Source organism: Mytilus californianus, unplaced genomic scaffold (genome assembly GCF_021869535.1).
Source record: "Mytilus californianus isolate M0D057914Y unplaced genomic scaffold, xbMytCali1.0.p SCAF_7, whole genome shotgun sequence".
Taxonomy (NCBI): domain Eukaryota; kingdom Metazoa; phylum Mollusca; class Bivalvia; order Mytilida; family Mytilidae; genus Mytilus; species Mytilus californianus.
Window position 1 is genome coordinate 47,817,482 of NW_026262723.1, and position 17,480 is coordinate 47,834,961.

Here is a 17,480-nt window from a genome sequence, read left to right on the forward strand (position 1 = left end):
TGACCACTTACAAGATATTAGAACTTTCTTAAATGGCAGGGGGTGGGGGTGACCCCTGGGGACTAACCCTGTATTTCATTTGATGTGCCTTATCATGAAAAACCAGAATATATATGGTTTAGGGGTGGGGATCTCGACCATTTACAAGATATTAGAACTTTTTTAAATGGCATGGGGTGGGGGTGACCCCTGGGGACTAACCCTGTATTTCATTTGATGTGCTTTATCATGACAAACCAGAATATATATGGTTTAGGGGTGGGGATCTCGACCATTTACAAGATATTAGAACTTTTTTAAATGGCATGGGGTGGGGGTGACCCCTGGGGACTAACCCTGTATTTCATTTGATGTGCTTTATCATGACAAACCAGAATATATATGGTTTAGGGGTGGGGATCTCGACCATTTACAAGATATTAGAACTTTCTCAAAAGGCAGGGGGTCGGGATGACCCCTGGGGACTAACCCTGTATATCATTCAAACCATCTTAGCATGACAAACCAGAATATATATGGTTTAGGGGTGGGGATCTTGACCACTTAGGAGATATTAGAACTTTCTTAAATGGCAGGGGGTGGGGGTGACCCCTGGGGACTAACCCTGTATTTCATTTAATGGGCTTTATCATTAAGAACATTTTCAATTAAAAAGATTGTGTTTATCACAAACGGTTTTCAATTTATAATCATTTGAAAATTTAAAAAAATAAAATCCCATAGGGTTCTATAGTAAAACCCTCTTTTCTTTTTGCCCATCAAAGTACATCTTTATAAACCCCATTGCACAAACAAAACCCTGATTGCACCACTAGACATGTTAGTCTAACATATTGTGAAACCCTAAGTTAATCGGACAAGCGGTTTTGGAGAACGGGTGCAGACAAGTTCAAATTTAAAAGCGGCGGAAGAAGAAGAAGAAGAAGAATAATAATAATAATAATAATAACTGAGCAAAAACAATAAGTCTTCCCAAACTTCGTTTGGGAGACTTAATTATTGCGATTGATGCACATTTGACACAAATGTGAGATTAATTATTGCGATTGATGTACATTTGACACAAATGTGAGATTAATTATTGCGATTGATTGATGCACATTTGACACAAATGTGAGATTAATTATTGCGATTGATGTACATTTGACACAAATGTGAGATTAATTATTGCGATTGATGTACATTTGACAAACTGTGAGATTAATTATTGTGATTGATGTACATTTATTGTGATTGATGTACATTTGACACAAATGTGAGATTAATTATTGTGATTGATGTACATTTGACACAAATGTGAGATTTATTATTGTGATTGATGTACATTTGACACAACTGTGAGATTAATTATTGTGATTGATGTACATTTGACACAACTGTGAGATTAATTATTGCGATTGATGTACATTTGACACAAATGTGAGATTAATTATTGCGATTGTTCACAATAATTAAAATATTGCAATAATTTCTGAATTTACATTATTATGAAAACAGTCAGGTCAACATCCATAATGGACTTTTACAGATGAAACACAGTTAATATAAAGAAGAAGATGTGGTATGATTGACAATGATACAACTATCCAACAAACTGCTTATTATGTTTGTTAACTAACCGGAATAAAAACACAAATTTTATTCTAGATATACCCTAAGGATCAATCACCCCAAGTTTGGTAGAAATAGGTTCAGTATTTTCATCAAAGGATAAGTTTACAAAGGATGCCTGACAAAAGGATGAGGACAGACGCAACATGATGGCAAAAGCTCACATGTCCTTTCAAGGCAAGTGAGCTAAAATTCTGTGCAGGTGCAATTGTCATGAAATTCCAAATTTCTTCCAAAAGTTAGTTTACCAGTAAGAAATGCAAAGTTGACCTGTAACTCTTCATCAGTAAATCATAATTATACTCTAATAATATGTGTTAAAAATATCTGATCTATACCTGCTTGCATAATGAAAAAACTACAGACAACTGTTTGATTTTAGAGGAATAGACATGGGTAGTACAGAAGGATGGACACAGGTAGCACCATATGTTCAAGCAATTAAGTGAAGGAGCTATAACAATGTTATTTCTCATTGTAAGACATTTTAATTTTTGACATTATAAAAAATTTGTTATTGCAATAAACAAATGACAAACAGAATTTTTTTTTTATCAAAATTGTAATCTGAGTTAATTTTATTAAACTGGATAGTGGTTCCTCAGAATGATATTTTATAATGTCATGTTTAATAAACTTTAAACACTTTCAAGTCAAATTGAAATAAGAATGTGTCCATAGTACACGGATGCCCCACTCGAACTATCATTTTCTATGTTCAGTGGACTGTGAAATTGGGGTCAAAACTCTAATTTGGCATTAAAATTAGAAAGATCATATCATAGGGAACATGTGTACTAAGTTTCAAGTTGATTGGACTTCAACTTCATCAAAAACTACCTTGACCAAAAACTTTAACCTGCAGCGGGACAGACAGACGAACGGACGGACGGATGGACAAACGAACAGAGGCACAGACCGAAAAATATAATGCCCCTCCAATATCGTAGGTGGGGCATAAAAATGGAGAATGGACACAGATGATGCCCCCATTTCCATATAACGTTATAAAAGGACATAACTAAAGAATTGTAAAAGTGAAGACACACAAATTCGAACTCGATCAGTGTTTTATAGTAAAAAGCATTGTGTTTAAGTTTCATAACATTTGGTTGAGGCAAACTAAAGTTAGAGACAGGGAATGAAAAATTCAGCAATTATTCCATTTATAAAGGGGCATAACTCTAGAACGGTAATAGTGACGGCACCCAAATTGGAACAAAAATTCGGACGTACAGACGGACAAGGGTATCACTTAATGGCCCCTCCACAACAGGGGCATAAAAAAATCATGCAAATCAGTTAAAGATTTCAAATCATTTTTCATTTACATTAAATATAAATTGTACCATTAAAACTTACCAGACAATATTTCATCTCCTATCACTGTGTTATATGAATAGTAATATTCCTGTGAAAAATAAAAACATCTTTTTTATACTCATTACTGTATGTGTTGATTTTAAAATCTATTATACTAATGAGAAATACAGAAGTGAGAACTATTACAATGTTGATTTTCCAAACTATTTATATTTCCAAAGGTATAAATCTCCCCAAAATAATTGATTGGCCCTGTGTTTCAAACTTGTCCAAGATATTAATGATGTAATCCTTTGAAATAAATATTATTGAACTTCGGTGAGAAATTAAATTCATTTATCTTCAGAGCGCTTACAATGTCGTTTTTTTTTATATCAATTTACATTTCCAATGGGCATAGCTCCCTCAAAATATTCAATCAGCTCTCACTTTCCTGAGATATTACTGATTTTAACCTTTGAGGCACTGTTTATCATGTATAAAATTTTAATAGAATATTTCCTTAAAATTTTCTGGCAGTGTTTCTATAATAATCACCACCATTAAAACTTTCTTACAAGTGCCTTAACTTGGCTATGCTCACAATGGACTGGTGCTCAAAGATTGTTAAGGCATCCCTTTTTTTTGTGTTCTTTACTCTTCAGAATTTGATTACTTTGGATTTTGATTAATTTTTAATTGTCTGTCCTTTGCAGATGTCTTTACTAATCATTTATGTGTAATTTCATGGACAATGAAAATCTCATTTGTCTGTTATCTTCAAAACACTGCTCATTTACAAGCCTCCAAGTGGCAATTTTTGAAGGCCTTGCGCAATTACTTAAGATCTTTGCGCAATTAGTTTCTTTGTTGAATTAATGAGATGAAACGTTGAACTTTAATAAAAAGTTATGAGCTAACAAGAGAAAAATTGTTTAAGGTATGTTTTTACATCCCAAACTTGAGAATTTTAGGGGTTGTAAAAAGAAATTACTTATACAAGTTATTTTTTTTAGAAAATTAAGGGGAGATTATTCAAACCTTAAAAGAAAATATGAACATAACAAATTTACTTATATAAGTATATTATTATTTACTTCTTCAAGAAATTAAAAATAATTTGTTCAAGTAGTACCCCTGACAGACTGAAGGTAATGAGCCCTTAAATTTATAAATCTGTATGACTGAAACAGTTTATATGTTCATTGTGTAAAAATCTAGTAAAGTAACATGCATTTTTGGGTGTAAAATATGAACAACTATTATTTTAGAAGCAGAAACCAGAATTTAGTCTTTTTATAGTTTGGATATTAGAAAGTGTTAGTTTACCAATAAATATAGCAAAAGTTAGCTGCTTAAAAAATTACCCATTGCAGAATACAAGCATATTTTGTGCACATCTAATTTTACAAGTTTTGAGAAAGAAAATATATTTACTTGTAGTAACTGCTGGTCTTTAACAATCTGTTGCACTGGAACTGCCAGCACTTTCTTTGATAAAGCTGACCTAATAAATAATCTGCCACGTCCACAGTAGGTACATGTCTGTAAATAAATTCATTTAAGTCTTATACAATAAATAGCAACTGTTACAACAAATAAACTATTAGAACAAGTGAAACTGCCAGCTACTGCTCACTGATGATACCCCCAGCCCAAATATTTGACGGTAAACAGGAAGTTGTTGAGTGATGAATCTGAAAATGCATCACACAGTATAGCTGACTTATATAAACACTGAAACCAAATTTCAGAAATTCTTGTAATGTAGTTCCTGAGAAAAATGTGACGAAAATTTTCAACTTGGATGTGTTGTGTAAAATGATGTAAGTGTTTGGTAAACAGGAAGTTGTTGAGTGATTAATCTGAAAACGCATCACACGATATAGCTGACTCATATAAACCATGAAACCAAATTTCAGAAATCCTTGTAATGTAGTTCCTGAGAAAAATGCGACGAAAAATATTCATGGGACGGAAGGACGGACTGACGGACTGACGGATGGATGGACAGACAGAGGTAAAACAGTATACCCCCACTTTTTTAAAGCTGGGGTATAATAATAGAATATTGAGTCATTAAATTATAAACCATCTTCACCATATCTTTTAAAGCTTCGCGTTGTGACTATTACTCTATTTATACAAAAATTCCCCCAGCTTACCATCACATTACAAGCTTTAATAGATCCTGTGTAGTTGTATGTCACTGTATAATAAAAAGTAATACTGTAAATTCGATAGTGAGTAATTTTGGCCTTTCATAGCTTACTACAAATGTATATGGTATAAGTTATGCTCATTGTTGAAGGCAGTGACATATGATATTGTTGCTTACATCTATATCATTTTTTATCTCATATGTATTAATGCCATATCTCATTTTTTTTTTTTTATATTTTATCACAATAATACTGCACTTGTTATATGGACAAGGTTTTTTGCAATGTTTAAATAAATGAATATATTCTCTTATCAGACTTTATATGTACAGTTTGTGGTGTAACAATTTCATTTTTGTGTATGAGTTCAATACTTTTATTGATTTTTAAAGCCCAAACTTTTTCGTTGCTGTAAAATATATTGATCCAATACTGTAAACCAACTAATTTTCACAAGCAATTTATTTTTGTGACTTTTTTGAGTTGCATTATAATGCAAATGCTAATTTAATTGCTAATCCACTTTCAGCATCAGCACCACTGTTTAAACAGCTTGGGTGGATGACAGTAGAGAACAGAATCTCATACCATAAATCTGTTTTGTTGCATAAATGTCTTAAGTATGAAGCCCCTGTATATTTATCTAATATTGTCTGAGGAATATTGTCTTACAAAAAAATGCAAGTTCCAAAAGCCAAAACAGAGCTGCATTAGAAATTTTTTTATATATTCAGGATCTGTTTTATGGAATAACTTACCAGTATCCCTGAAAAAATCAACTGCAGGTACAAGTTCATTCAAAAAAGATTTAAATAAACTGCTTCGCTGAGCGCAGCTGGATACGCCCGCAGAGGTCAAAAATGGACACAATATTCAAGCTTGATACAGGTCTGAATTTGGATTGTATTAAATATTTGACATATTATAGGTTTCTGGATAAATGAATTCAAAGAACTTGAACTTGGTTATATGAATTGAATTTATATTTAATTAAGATTTCTTGCTGTTGTGCAATACACTGTGCTGTTGCGCAATACTTAGTAAATCTGTTGTCAGACTATAAACAATTAAAGTTCAATTAATTCTCAATGTCATATTAGAAATTTATAAAAATGTAAAGGGAGCTTACATCAATAGATATAAACAATTCACCAAAGTTTCATGAGAATTACTGACAGCATTTTTGAGTTATTGTCCGAAAACTGGAAAATCCCCCCTTTTTTAATGAATAAAACCCCATAACTCAGAAATGTAAAATGTAAAATTTATAAAATTCTAAACGGAGCTTACATCAATAGATATAAACAATTCACTGAAGTTTCATAAGAACTGCTGAAAGCATTTTTGATTTTTTGTCGGAAAACTGGAAAATCCCCCTTTTTTTATGAATAAAACCCTTTAACTCAGAAACGTAAAATCTAAAATATATAAAAATCAAAAGGGAGCTCATGTCAATAGATATTAACAATTCACCACAATTTCTTGCAAGTTGGTGAAAGCATTCTTGAGTTATTGTCCGAAAACTGGAAAATCCCCCTTTTTTAATGAATAAAACCCCATAACTTGGAAACGTAAAATCTAAAATTTATAAAAAATGACAGGGAGCTCACATCAATAGATATAAACAATTCACCAAAGTTTTATGCAAATTGGTTAAAGCGTTTTTGAGTTAATGTCTGACATGTTGACGACGGACGGACAGACGGACAGACGGACGGACGGACAGGCGGACAACGGTATACCATAATACGTCCCGTAAACGGGCGTATAAAAATTACTTGTTGGAACATTAAGAAGCTGTGTAATTTTATATGCATAATAATATTTCACTCATTTACTTAAACTTTAAATATTGTTGAGGTAATTTAAATGATGCCAATACTATATGAATTCACTATTTTTACCTGTTTTGAAAATTGCATATTTCATATCAATTTCTCATTTAATTTTTCTTATGTGTGTTATGTGATTATTTTGTAATTCTTTGTTTTATTATATTTCAATGTATTTCATGAGGGCCTCAGGGAAGATCAGTTTTGTAGCTAACTGTGTAACCCTCTTTAAATAGAGAATTTTTATTATTATTTTTAATGTAAGAAGTTGCGAATTAATATAATACAGATGTTCCTTTTATAAATACATTTAGAAAATAAGAAAATCATGAAATAAATGGCTGCATGTGAAGTCATCTAGAAAGGGCTTAGCACGAAAATAATTTGGTTTACTACTACTCCACAGGATCACATTTCACACATTGATAACTTTCTATGTGTACATTTTTTTTTCTTAAATAATATTTATGTGAACTGTCTTCAGAACTTGTCCTTTTGGAAATAGTTTATTCTTTATGTACATAATTTTGAAGAAAAAAAATTGATCAAGTATCAACCTAAGATTCTAGTAGGGATAACAATTCCTACCTTAGTAGATTTTTTGTATTCCCCTGTGAATAATACAATTTTACCAATTTAATATTATCTAATTATTTCTAACCCAAAAGATGCTTTTAGAGTTTTCATCAACACTGTCTCCATGACCTAGTAATAATTTGTTCTTTAGACTAGCATGAATTTAAAACATTTGATATCTAGTACCTTTTTACAATCTTTTACTGTATCTATCACCATGTGAAATGCTGGCTGATACCTGAAATACACATTTACATTTATACACTTGTACAATCATATCAATTTAAAACATATTTTCAGCCTAGTATCTATATAGGTAAATATTCAAGTATTCAGTTGGAAATATAATATATATTAAAAACACACTCATTCTTAAGAAACAGGCACAAGCTAAATCATTAATTAATCTATCTTTGCTCCCTTATAGTTCATATTTTCTAAATGTTTAAATGTCATAAAGCAGTTCAAAGTTTACATAGCAGTAACAATTTTATCTTGGTTACTCTCTAGTATTTCATTGGATCTGTTGATTCATTTATATTGGTGGATACTAATTTTCCTGGATTGAAGAAAAAAATTATTTTCTTGGATATTGAATTTTGTGGTTTGGCCAAAATTAGCATACAAGCCTATAGAAAATTTGCATTTCTTTGAATATTTAAACATGAAGTTAACCTATATCCACAAAATCCAAGAAAATGTGTACCCCTCTAATAATAACAAATCCACAGTATCTTAAGAAAAATAATCAAAAAAGGGTTTCTCCTGAAGAATGTTCACATTCACAAAACGTAATTTATCCCAATACTTACCTGTTTAAAACAGCTGTTTCAGCAACCCAGTTTTAAGATTGCTTTATATTCTTACCTTCCTTTTATTCCAATCTTTTCAATCCATGTCCAATACCTGTAATTTGTCTTGTTAAACCATGATGTGTCTGAAATAGCAAGAAATCATTAAATGTTCTACAAGCTCTCAAATGAAGCATTATATTTTATGAGACAATGGCTTTTTTCTAATGACCCTACCTTAAACAGTTTTGAATTATTGTTTAGAAAAAAATATATTGTGGCTTCTTTAATAATCGCCAGACACTAATTTTCCTGGATTTTGTTGCTGTAGGCATTCTACTTATCTAAATATTCATTGAAATACAATTTTTTTGTTATTTTAAATTGAAAATGATGTTACCACAAATTACATACTTTCCAAGAAGAAAATGTTTTATGACTTTTAAAATTCATAACCAGCAAAAATAATCATAATTATATAATTTTATTTCAAATGGATGTAACATGTCTTCTGATTGGCTGAAAGTTTTTTGTCTATCAGCTCATAGACATAATTTTGCCATCAATGTTTTTTCATGATTTACTCCTTAAAAATGGAATTTAGAATTAAATTATAAGGACTGACTGTAATATTTTTTATGTCTATTCGAAATAACCTAAAAAATGTGGTGCATGTAGGTTATTCAGTGTGCACCACATTTTTAAAGTTATTTCTTCATATACAAAAACAATATTACAGTCATTCCTAAAATAAAAGTGATAACCATACTTTTTTATATAACATATATACATTCAAATGTGTTTACATTCAATTTATAACAGTACATATATATATGTTGAAAATATTTTAAGAAATGAATCCTCAAGTGTTGTTGATGGTCAATTTGCGTTAAGCACTAAAGATGTGTGCAAGGTCAACATTTAAACAAACTTTAAAAGTACAAATAAAGAAACATTCAATTCTCTCAAATACAGTTTAACATTTAAACCAGAAAATTACATGTTAAATCACTCTGATGTTTTCGATGGGATGACAGGAATTGCTTCTTCCCAGTAGAAATGTAGTTTTTAAAACCTATATATCTTTGGATTGCTGTCTAAATGACACTTATCCAACATCAATTCACATCATAAACAACCAATTCTTTCTTAATTGCAGTTATTTAAGCTTAAACATGTTAAACTGGAAAACCTAGAATTGATGTCAGGGCAAAGTCATCAAAATGTTATGAACTTGTTTAAACAATAAAACAAATAATAAATATTTTAAATATTTCTTATACCCACAAGTTTCAAAGATAGGGATCTTAACACAAACAGGAGTTGAAATTTTCTGACAAACCTCAAGAGCTTATTGCTTAAATACAATGCTGAAACTTCACCAGCCGGACAAAAAAGCATTAGCTCATGTCTTGCATAACCAATTTTAATTTGTTTTATTCTATACCCATAATACTAGTATCACACATAAGATACTCAGATTTAACCTATGATGTACAGAAACCCAGCCATTTGCTTAATACTTTCATTGATACAAATATTTGGTTTGGAAATTTGTTTTCAGAAAGAAATCTGTTTTCCCACAATATGAATGAAAAGTGACATGGGCTAACTGTCTATTTATAGATTGCATTTCTGTAAATATTGACAATGCAATTTCCCATAGGAACTCCTTTTACGGCTAAAACTGTACCACTTTTACTATGAAGTTTTGAAAAAAATCACATCCTAGTTCATATGCACTACAATTTTTTTCAAAGGTCAAAATATAGGGCTGTGCGGCATATTTTCAACATTTATATGTCCCGAATTTCTAAGAGTTTACACTAACACTAAATTTCTTAACTATCCCTACCTTGACTGTAGGATTACCACAGATTTCAATATAAACAATATGCATATGTATATTTACTGGTAACATTCCCAAGTTATGTCTCTATGAGATGAAACATAGAGTAGAGAGGCCAGGCCTATATAAATACATGAAAATATAGTGTATAATTGACTTATTTGTAAAGATCTTGTCAAGACGAGCATTTTAAGCCCTTGTTTTTAAAAATCCAATGTACGGTTACAAAGTTATGATCGATTCAAAGTTGATATTCGGCCCCCCTTTTTTCTCCAAGATGGCTGCCAATAAAATCAAGTAGATTTCAATTTTAATAGGCATATTTTGTGGCAAGTAGTTAGTACTTTGCCTTTAAACACCATTTTCTATCAGAATACACTCTATTCTTCACAGAAATTCAATAATACTCATTTACATATGTTTTTAATCGATTTTTTTCAGCATCCAACAGCCTAGATTCCTCCATTCTGGCATGGCACAAAATGCCCGAACAGCCAAGTTGAACCATATTTTTCTGTGAAATTACAAATTAATGTATAGATTTACACTATACTAACTGTAGAACCTTGCCTGATTTGTTGAATTATGAGAACTTTGTGTGATAAAATGGAAAAATCAAAGAGTTCATGGTCTCTCAACATGTAGTCGCTATAATTTTTCCTGAAAAATCTAAATGGCACCGATAAACTAAGACATAGAGCAGCTTTTATTGAATAGAAAACAGACCAAAATTATCATATCTCTAAAACTGTGCAATGTATTGGGATGAAATTTGAAATTCAACATTGTGTAAAAGTCAATAGGCATGATGATGATAAATATAGATGTTTGACCGGGGAAATGGCGGCCATTTTGAATCAAGATGGCCGACATTTTGTCAATTTTTACCAGAAAAAAACATGTTTTCCTACATAACTCGCTCATTTCTTGACCGATTTTGAAAATCTTCGTACCAAAATAATGGTCTTTAATCCATCTTTTCATTGCTAATGATGCATATTTCATTTCTGCTATCAATAAAGAGCTTCACTGATTTTTTTGAAAATGTAAAGTTGCATAAAAACTGTGCGTAATCTTCAAAGAGAGCATGTTGTTTTGATGTGGTGTGGTACTAAGTTTCAATAGATGATTTTTTAAATGCTGATTCACAAGGTAACAGTCCTATCCTAATAGATAATCTGATTGGCCTAGCTAAAAGGCATACTAAATGCTACATTCAAACTAAATCTAAGTAAAGATAAAGCAAATACCAAATTTTAAAATCGTACCTTTGACCTGCTGTTTGAATAACCAGTATCCTGCACTTATTTAAACTAAATCTAACCAAAGATACAGCAAATACCAAATTTCAATTCTTAATGTGGATCTTTCCATTTAATATCTAGTAACATCCTGTATGCTGAACCAAAACAGTGCGAGATTTCCAAGGGCTATGTCCATGTATACACTGATAAATGATTTTTCAGGAATATTCATCTGTTTATATTCAATTCTCAAAAGAGGATAGCTTAAATCAAAACAAATTCATAATACTTGCTTAAGATTTTATTAACAAGAAATTCAGAAGATGCAGATTGATTGACAGTTAGATAACTCTCCATCCAAGACATACATAAATGTTAACTTAATAAACATGCATTTAGTTTTTCCCATCACCTCTTATAAACACAAGCAACAATTGAGTGAATCATTCCTCAACTGACCGACCCTTGAATCTAAAGAAAGTTTAATTATTTAGTTCCTGAAACATTATTCCAAATTTTTTGGTGCCTGAAACATACAAAAATTTTTGGTGCCTAAAACATATTTTTTTCCCTATCATTTAATGAATAAGAATATAATCGATACATTTAACTATACAATGTTGTCCAGGTTGTAGCCAGTTCCGAGATGAATCACTTATTTCCATCACCATTATTTTTTACATGCAAAATTAATATGCTAAACAAGAGTAGAAAATTATATTCTAAACTAAACTGGTTCCAATATATATTCAAAACAACATGTAAATAAATAATTGAATGACCTACAAAAAATAAAACAATGAAGTATTAATAGTTGGATTTCAACTGAAGTATGTTTCTGCATATTTTTTGTACTCCTCTGAAACTTCTTCAAAATTGGTAACATACCAAGACCTTCCACTAACATCTTTTGGTAATACACCAACATCTAAGAAAAAAACAAAAATGTTTTCAACCTTTTGTCTATCATTAATTTCAGGCCATTTGAAAAGATTTTTTGTTTTTTTAGAATGATGTAAAAATTTAATATCTAAAAAATTATCATTAATACATAAAATTTGTCCAGGATACCATGTATCTGCATAAGCCACTGCAACATATTGTCCACACTGAAAATTTAAGTTTGGTAAAACATAGTCACTGCTGGAATCAATATCATAAGTAGTAATATTAGTATTATTACACGAAATTACAGAATTTATAACTGAACTATCCTTTCCTCGTGCCTTTTTTGTAACAGGTTCTTGAGATTCAATTACATCTTTCCTTTTCTTATTTTTTATAAGACAGATTTTTTCTAAAATTATCTCCCTTTGTTTTTCCATAAAAATTAATCTATCACTTGCAGATTTTATTATAAAAGTTTCATTATTTGAAAAATCTTCTTCATTCTCCATCTCTTTTGAATTTCTTGAAAATTTAATTAAAATCTTTAAATGAGATAAAAGTTCTTCAAAATTAAACTGTATATTATTTGCAGAAAACTGAAGCAATGTTTTATCATCAGTGTTTGTTTTTAAAACCTTTTTGTGAAATTTAATTTGTGTTTTAACAGCTTCTGATTTATCTTCACTTCTATTACATTTTTTCAAGTTTAGATTTAAATCTTTCAAATTTAACCACAACCCTCCATATTTTTGAATTTCCATTGTCAAAGTTTTAACTTCATCCTGCTTTTTCAAAGCTTTTCTCTCTTTTTCTTCTTTTCTTTGCTTTAATAAAAGCATATGACTTTTTTTAATTTCCTCTTTTCTTTTCCTAAATTGTTTTATAATTTCTGGAGTTTTCTCCCTTGCTATTTTAAATACCTCCGCTTTTTTTCTACACTCATGCTGTCTAACCATTTTAATGTTTTATTATTTGAAAATAAAATTATGCCTTCTAATGCGATGGTGTTAGCGTTAGGCTTTTCACGCCTCAAGCGATCCAGATTAGCAAAATCTCTCTCAGAAACTATATTTGTTGTTGATACAGTTCTTGATTCAACACGCAAATCTTTATGTACACCTTCTGTGTTTTCGTTAAAAATACCACCAGGTAGACAGTCAGAAAGCTGTCTTTCTATTATAATCAAAAAATTTATCAAAATAATATGAAGAGCCTCAATGGTTAAGAGGTTTAATTCTTCATCAGGATCATTATCAATAAATAAACTATTAAAAACTTCATCTTTTTTTGTAAATTCTGGATAAAAAATTTTCCCTTCAATAAGCTCTGAAGCATCCTTTGAAAGGAGTTCAATAGTATTTTTGAAAACCAACCAAGTATCATTTAAATCTAAAATATGCTCAACATTTTCTATAATTCTCCATAAAGGACCAGTAAGAAGCTTATCTACAATACCTAAAGCTCTACAACCTGCTAAATAAACAGGATTGTTTACATAGTTATAAACAGCACAAAGTAATCTATTTCGGTCCTCTTTATTAAAATAATTCTCAATAAATAATTTAATATGATTTCTATGGTGAAAAACACTTGCACCCATTGAAAACAGTAAATTAATTCTATGCCCATGAAAAGTGGTTAGTTGCAAATCAACAGGAGGTTCCAACTGGTTTAAAAATGTTTTAAAAAGTAAACCATAACCAGATTTTTCATCTGCACCCGGCACACACAGCTTTGTAGAAGCTCTGATAAAATCACAAGAACTAGGACTAAAATAACTACTACAATCATCCGATTCTAAAATATTTTGTTCCCATAATTTCAAACCAGACTCAGCCTGAGTAGCAAAATTTACAAGTACATGCAGGTTACATTTAAATCCATTTATAGCTGACATCTTTTTAATTAAATCCATATCAGTATCATCATCACATGGTAAACACTCTATTTTCATTTTTTCTAATAATGATTTTAATGACTGATTTACAATATGGCGATCAGTCATCATGTTTTTAATTGATAAAATAAGTTTTGACCTACTTTCTTTACATTTAGAATCTGAATTTTTTTCAAGAATTTTTGACATGTCTGTTAATACAGAATCTATTAAAGATTTAAAACTTTCGGCATCTCCACGAACCATTTCATTTATTCCTAAACTGAACTGACCAGAAGAGGTTCCAACCTGAACACCACCAAATTCATGACCCCCTCTTTTCGTGCCATCAGTATGCAATGTATTGAAATTACTGGTAAGCATTGCCTCAGCTGCTTGCATTTGAGCAAGAGCTTTAGCTTCAACAAGCATTATTTCTGAAAAGGTCCGTTTTGGTAACCTTTCTACTTTCAAACCCCCTAACTTTTCTAAAACTGTCCTAACGACCTTTTCTACATTGTTAACACCAACATTTAAACTTAGTAATGCAGCATAAACCTCTCTAACTGAATCATTATATTTTCCATTATGGAAAGTCTGAACTATTTGGTTTAATTCAAAAGACATTTTAAATTCATTAATTTCCTCCTGTAAATTCATATTTTCATTTTCTAAATATTCAATTCTTTCCTTACTACTCTGAATTGTTTCTTTTAAATCAGTAGTCTCATTCAAGTTATTTGTATTTTGTATTTTTTTAAATTTCAAAGATTTATAATATCTCATTAAAGCAGACTGAACTTTGTATTTTTTCCTTATTTCATTAGCTCTCAATTTTGTTAACAAGATTTCTTTTTTCATTTTATTATTCTCCTTTTGAAGGCCAACAATTTTCTTTTGTTTACGCTTTATGCGTTTGTTAACGTTACGTACAGACAACTCAGATAATTTTTTTTCACAAACATGATGTTTTTTCTTTAATCTTAAATTCTCCTGTTTAAGTTTGTAAATATTAACATTATATTGTAATCTCTCTGTTCTTGATTTAGCAAGTTTTTTTCTCATGTCTGTGACTATTTTTTGTTCTCTATTCTCATTTTCATTGATATATTTATTTTCAGAACCAACATTTTTTGGTGAATTTGTTTGCTTTGCCTTATTTTGAAGAAATTTCCTTTCAGGTGCCAAATACAGCATGTTAAGATATTGCCTTTTCCTTTCGTTACTCAATTTATGTTGTGAAAGCTGTCTCTTATATATAGACTCCCACTGATTTTGGAGTGCACCCATATTTGGGGCCACATCTAAACTACACAAATAAAAAACCCATTGTGAACATTTTTTTACAGTAAATCCAAACCTGACCTTTGCCTTCCTTAACTCTAAAATAAGCCCTTTCTTAATTTGTTCACTTTTAATTGGAATTTTACAGGGATTTTCTAACCATTGAAGAGTTATCCCTACTTCATTACAGAAAGGACCTAAATTATTTAGTTCACTTTTCAGATTAAGTGCAAACTCTTTACCAAGTAGCTTATTATTTTTTTTAACAATTACCGTAACCCTATTTCTTATTTTCCTTACAAATGGAGAAATCTTTACATCGTTATACCCTAAATTACTTAAAACTATAGGCAAATTGTCTTTAAATGTTAATGACTGTGAATCTTCAATTGTCTTCAGAACAGTATCCCAAAAAAAATATTGCCTCCAAACAGGTTCTTGAAATTTGGTAATGGCCCAATCATCTAAAATTAAAAAAAATATCCCAAGAATTATAAATGGTGTACATAACCGAATCTGACTCTCCCTCTTTTGTGAAATAACTAGCATTTCACTAAAAAAAGGGAATGTCATATATTTAATTTACCATATTATTACGAGGTTAAGGCATTGATTTATCTGTGACCCGCACATATCGTCCAGCAATAAAATCTTCTTTGACACATCTAAAATCCTATGACCAGCATATGGAAGAAAGGTTTGTACTGAAAAAGAAAACAAAAGGAACCACAAAGAAATAGCTCTTATAACATATTATTTGTCATTAATATGAATGTTATTTTTCAATGAATTACTTTCAATTCATTTTCACTTTACAAGTCCTTTTAAGCGTTATCAACATATTCAACTGATAAGTTGTAATTTTTGGGGCCCTTTATATCTTACTGTTCGGTGTGAGCCAAGGCTCCGTGATGAAGTACTTTGACCTATTATGGTTTACTTTTATAAATTTTGACTTGGATGGAGAGTTGTCTCAATGGCACTCATACCACATCTTCTTATATCAATAAAATGTTGTTTTTTTTTTCAATTTGCATGATGTAATATTTTTAATCAGTACATAAATAAGTATTTTACTAACCGGCATATGTCTCATTAGTAAGTAAACCCTGCAATATTTCACCAGATATGTTGGACTCCGACAAATATTCCTGAAACATTCCCAGTCCTGAAACACAGAAATATAATCCATTGTAAAGAATAAATTTGATATCTATATGTCTGACTTTATTGAATATTCCACACGTTCCCGTGAAATTACATCAAAAGAGAAAAGTCAGACACCTTTAAAGCGGGTAGTAATTGGGTATCCCACATGACAAATGACAGTAAAATATTTGTTCGAATAACCTTAACGATAAATATTTAACTCCATTTGATGCTAACGGTAGCTACAAAATGAGATTTGACGAATGACAATAAAAAATAAAGGCTCATTTGATGCTAACTGTAGCAAGTAAATGGAAGATTGGTGATACAAAAAGTGACTGTTGTTTAACGTCATAGTTCAAGTGTCCCAAATTGTATGTTGAAATGTCGCAAACTCTCATCCTTGTCTCATGGGTTTTCGTGTGATTAAGAATGCATTGTGACATCACAATTTCCACTGAAAAAGCAAGCATAGTACGAATTTATATGACCTACGTAAACATATGATCTGACCATAAATAGTAAACAGATTTGGGTAAGTGATTTAATTCCCTGAAACATAACAAGTGCCAAGAATGAAAAATAGAAAAGCAATAGCCTAATTTATCATGATTACGCTCCTTATTCAATTACTTCATGTCATTAAAAGATTAAACACGTTATTTTAAATAAAGAAACAAAACTTGTTTTATATCACTTACTGTGAAGGAACAAAGCATTATCAGTTTATTATTAATAATAAGCAATACAAATGTTTCATATGAACTAACCAAATTGAAAGAAAACTTGCCAGGAGTCAACTGCAGATTAGGTATCTAGGTTATAAGGATATCAAATCTTGTATGATCATTTCTTTCTAAAATATGATTGTTTAAAAAGGGGGCACTTATTTTTTTTCAACTAAATTATATAGTAA

The 17,480-nt window shown here is 30.5% G+C and overlaps 1 protein-coding gene across 1 annotated transcript in view; it reads right to left on the bottom strand.

Annotated features, from left to right (window-relative positions):
* LOC127709719 (uncharacterized) overlaps positions 1 to 17,480 on the bottom strand; it is a 56,726-nt gene that overhangs the window by 33,604 nt on the left and 5,642 nt on the right. The window contains exons 3-6 of the mRNA XM_052215383.1: positions 8,351 to 8,420; positions 7,670 to 7,721; positions 4,351 to 4,458; positions 2,974 to 3,022 (exon numbers count right to left, since the gene is read on the bottom strand). Of these exons, the coding sequence (XP_052071343.1) occupies positions 2,974 to 3,022; positions 4,351 to 4,458; positions 7,670 to 7,721; positions 8,351 to 8,420 (279 nt within the window). The remainder of the gene's footprint in view (positions 1 to 2,973; positions 3,023 to 4,350; positions 4,459 to 7,669; positions 7,722 to 8,350; positions 8,421 to 17,480) is intronic.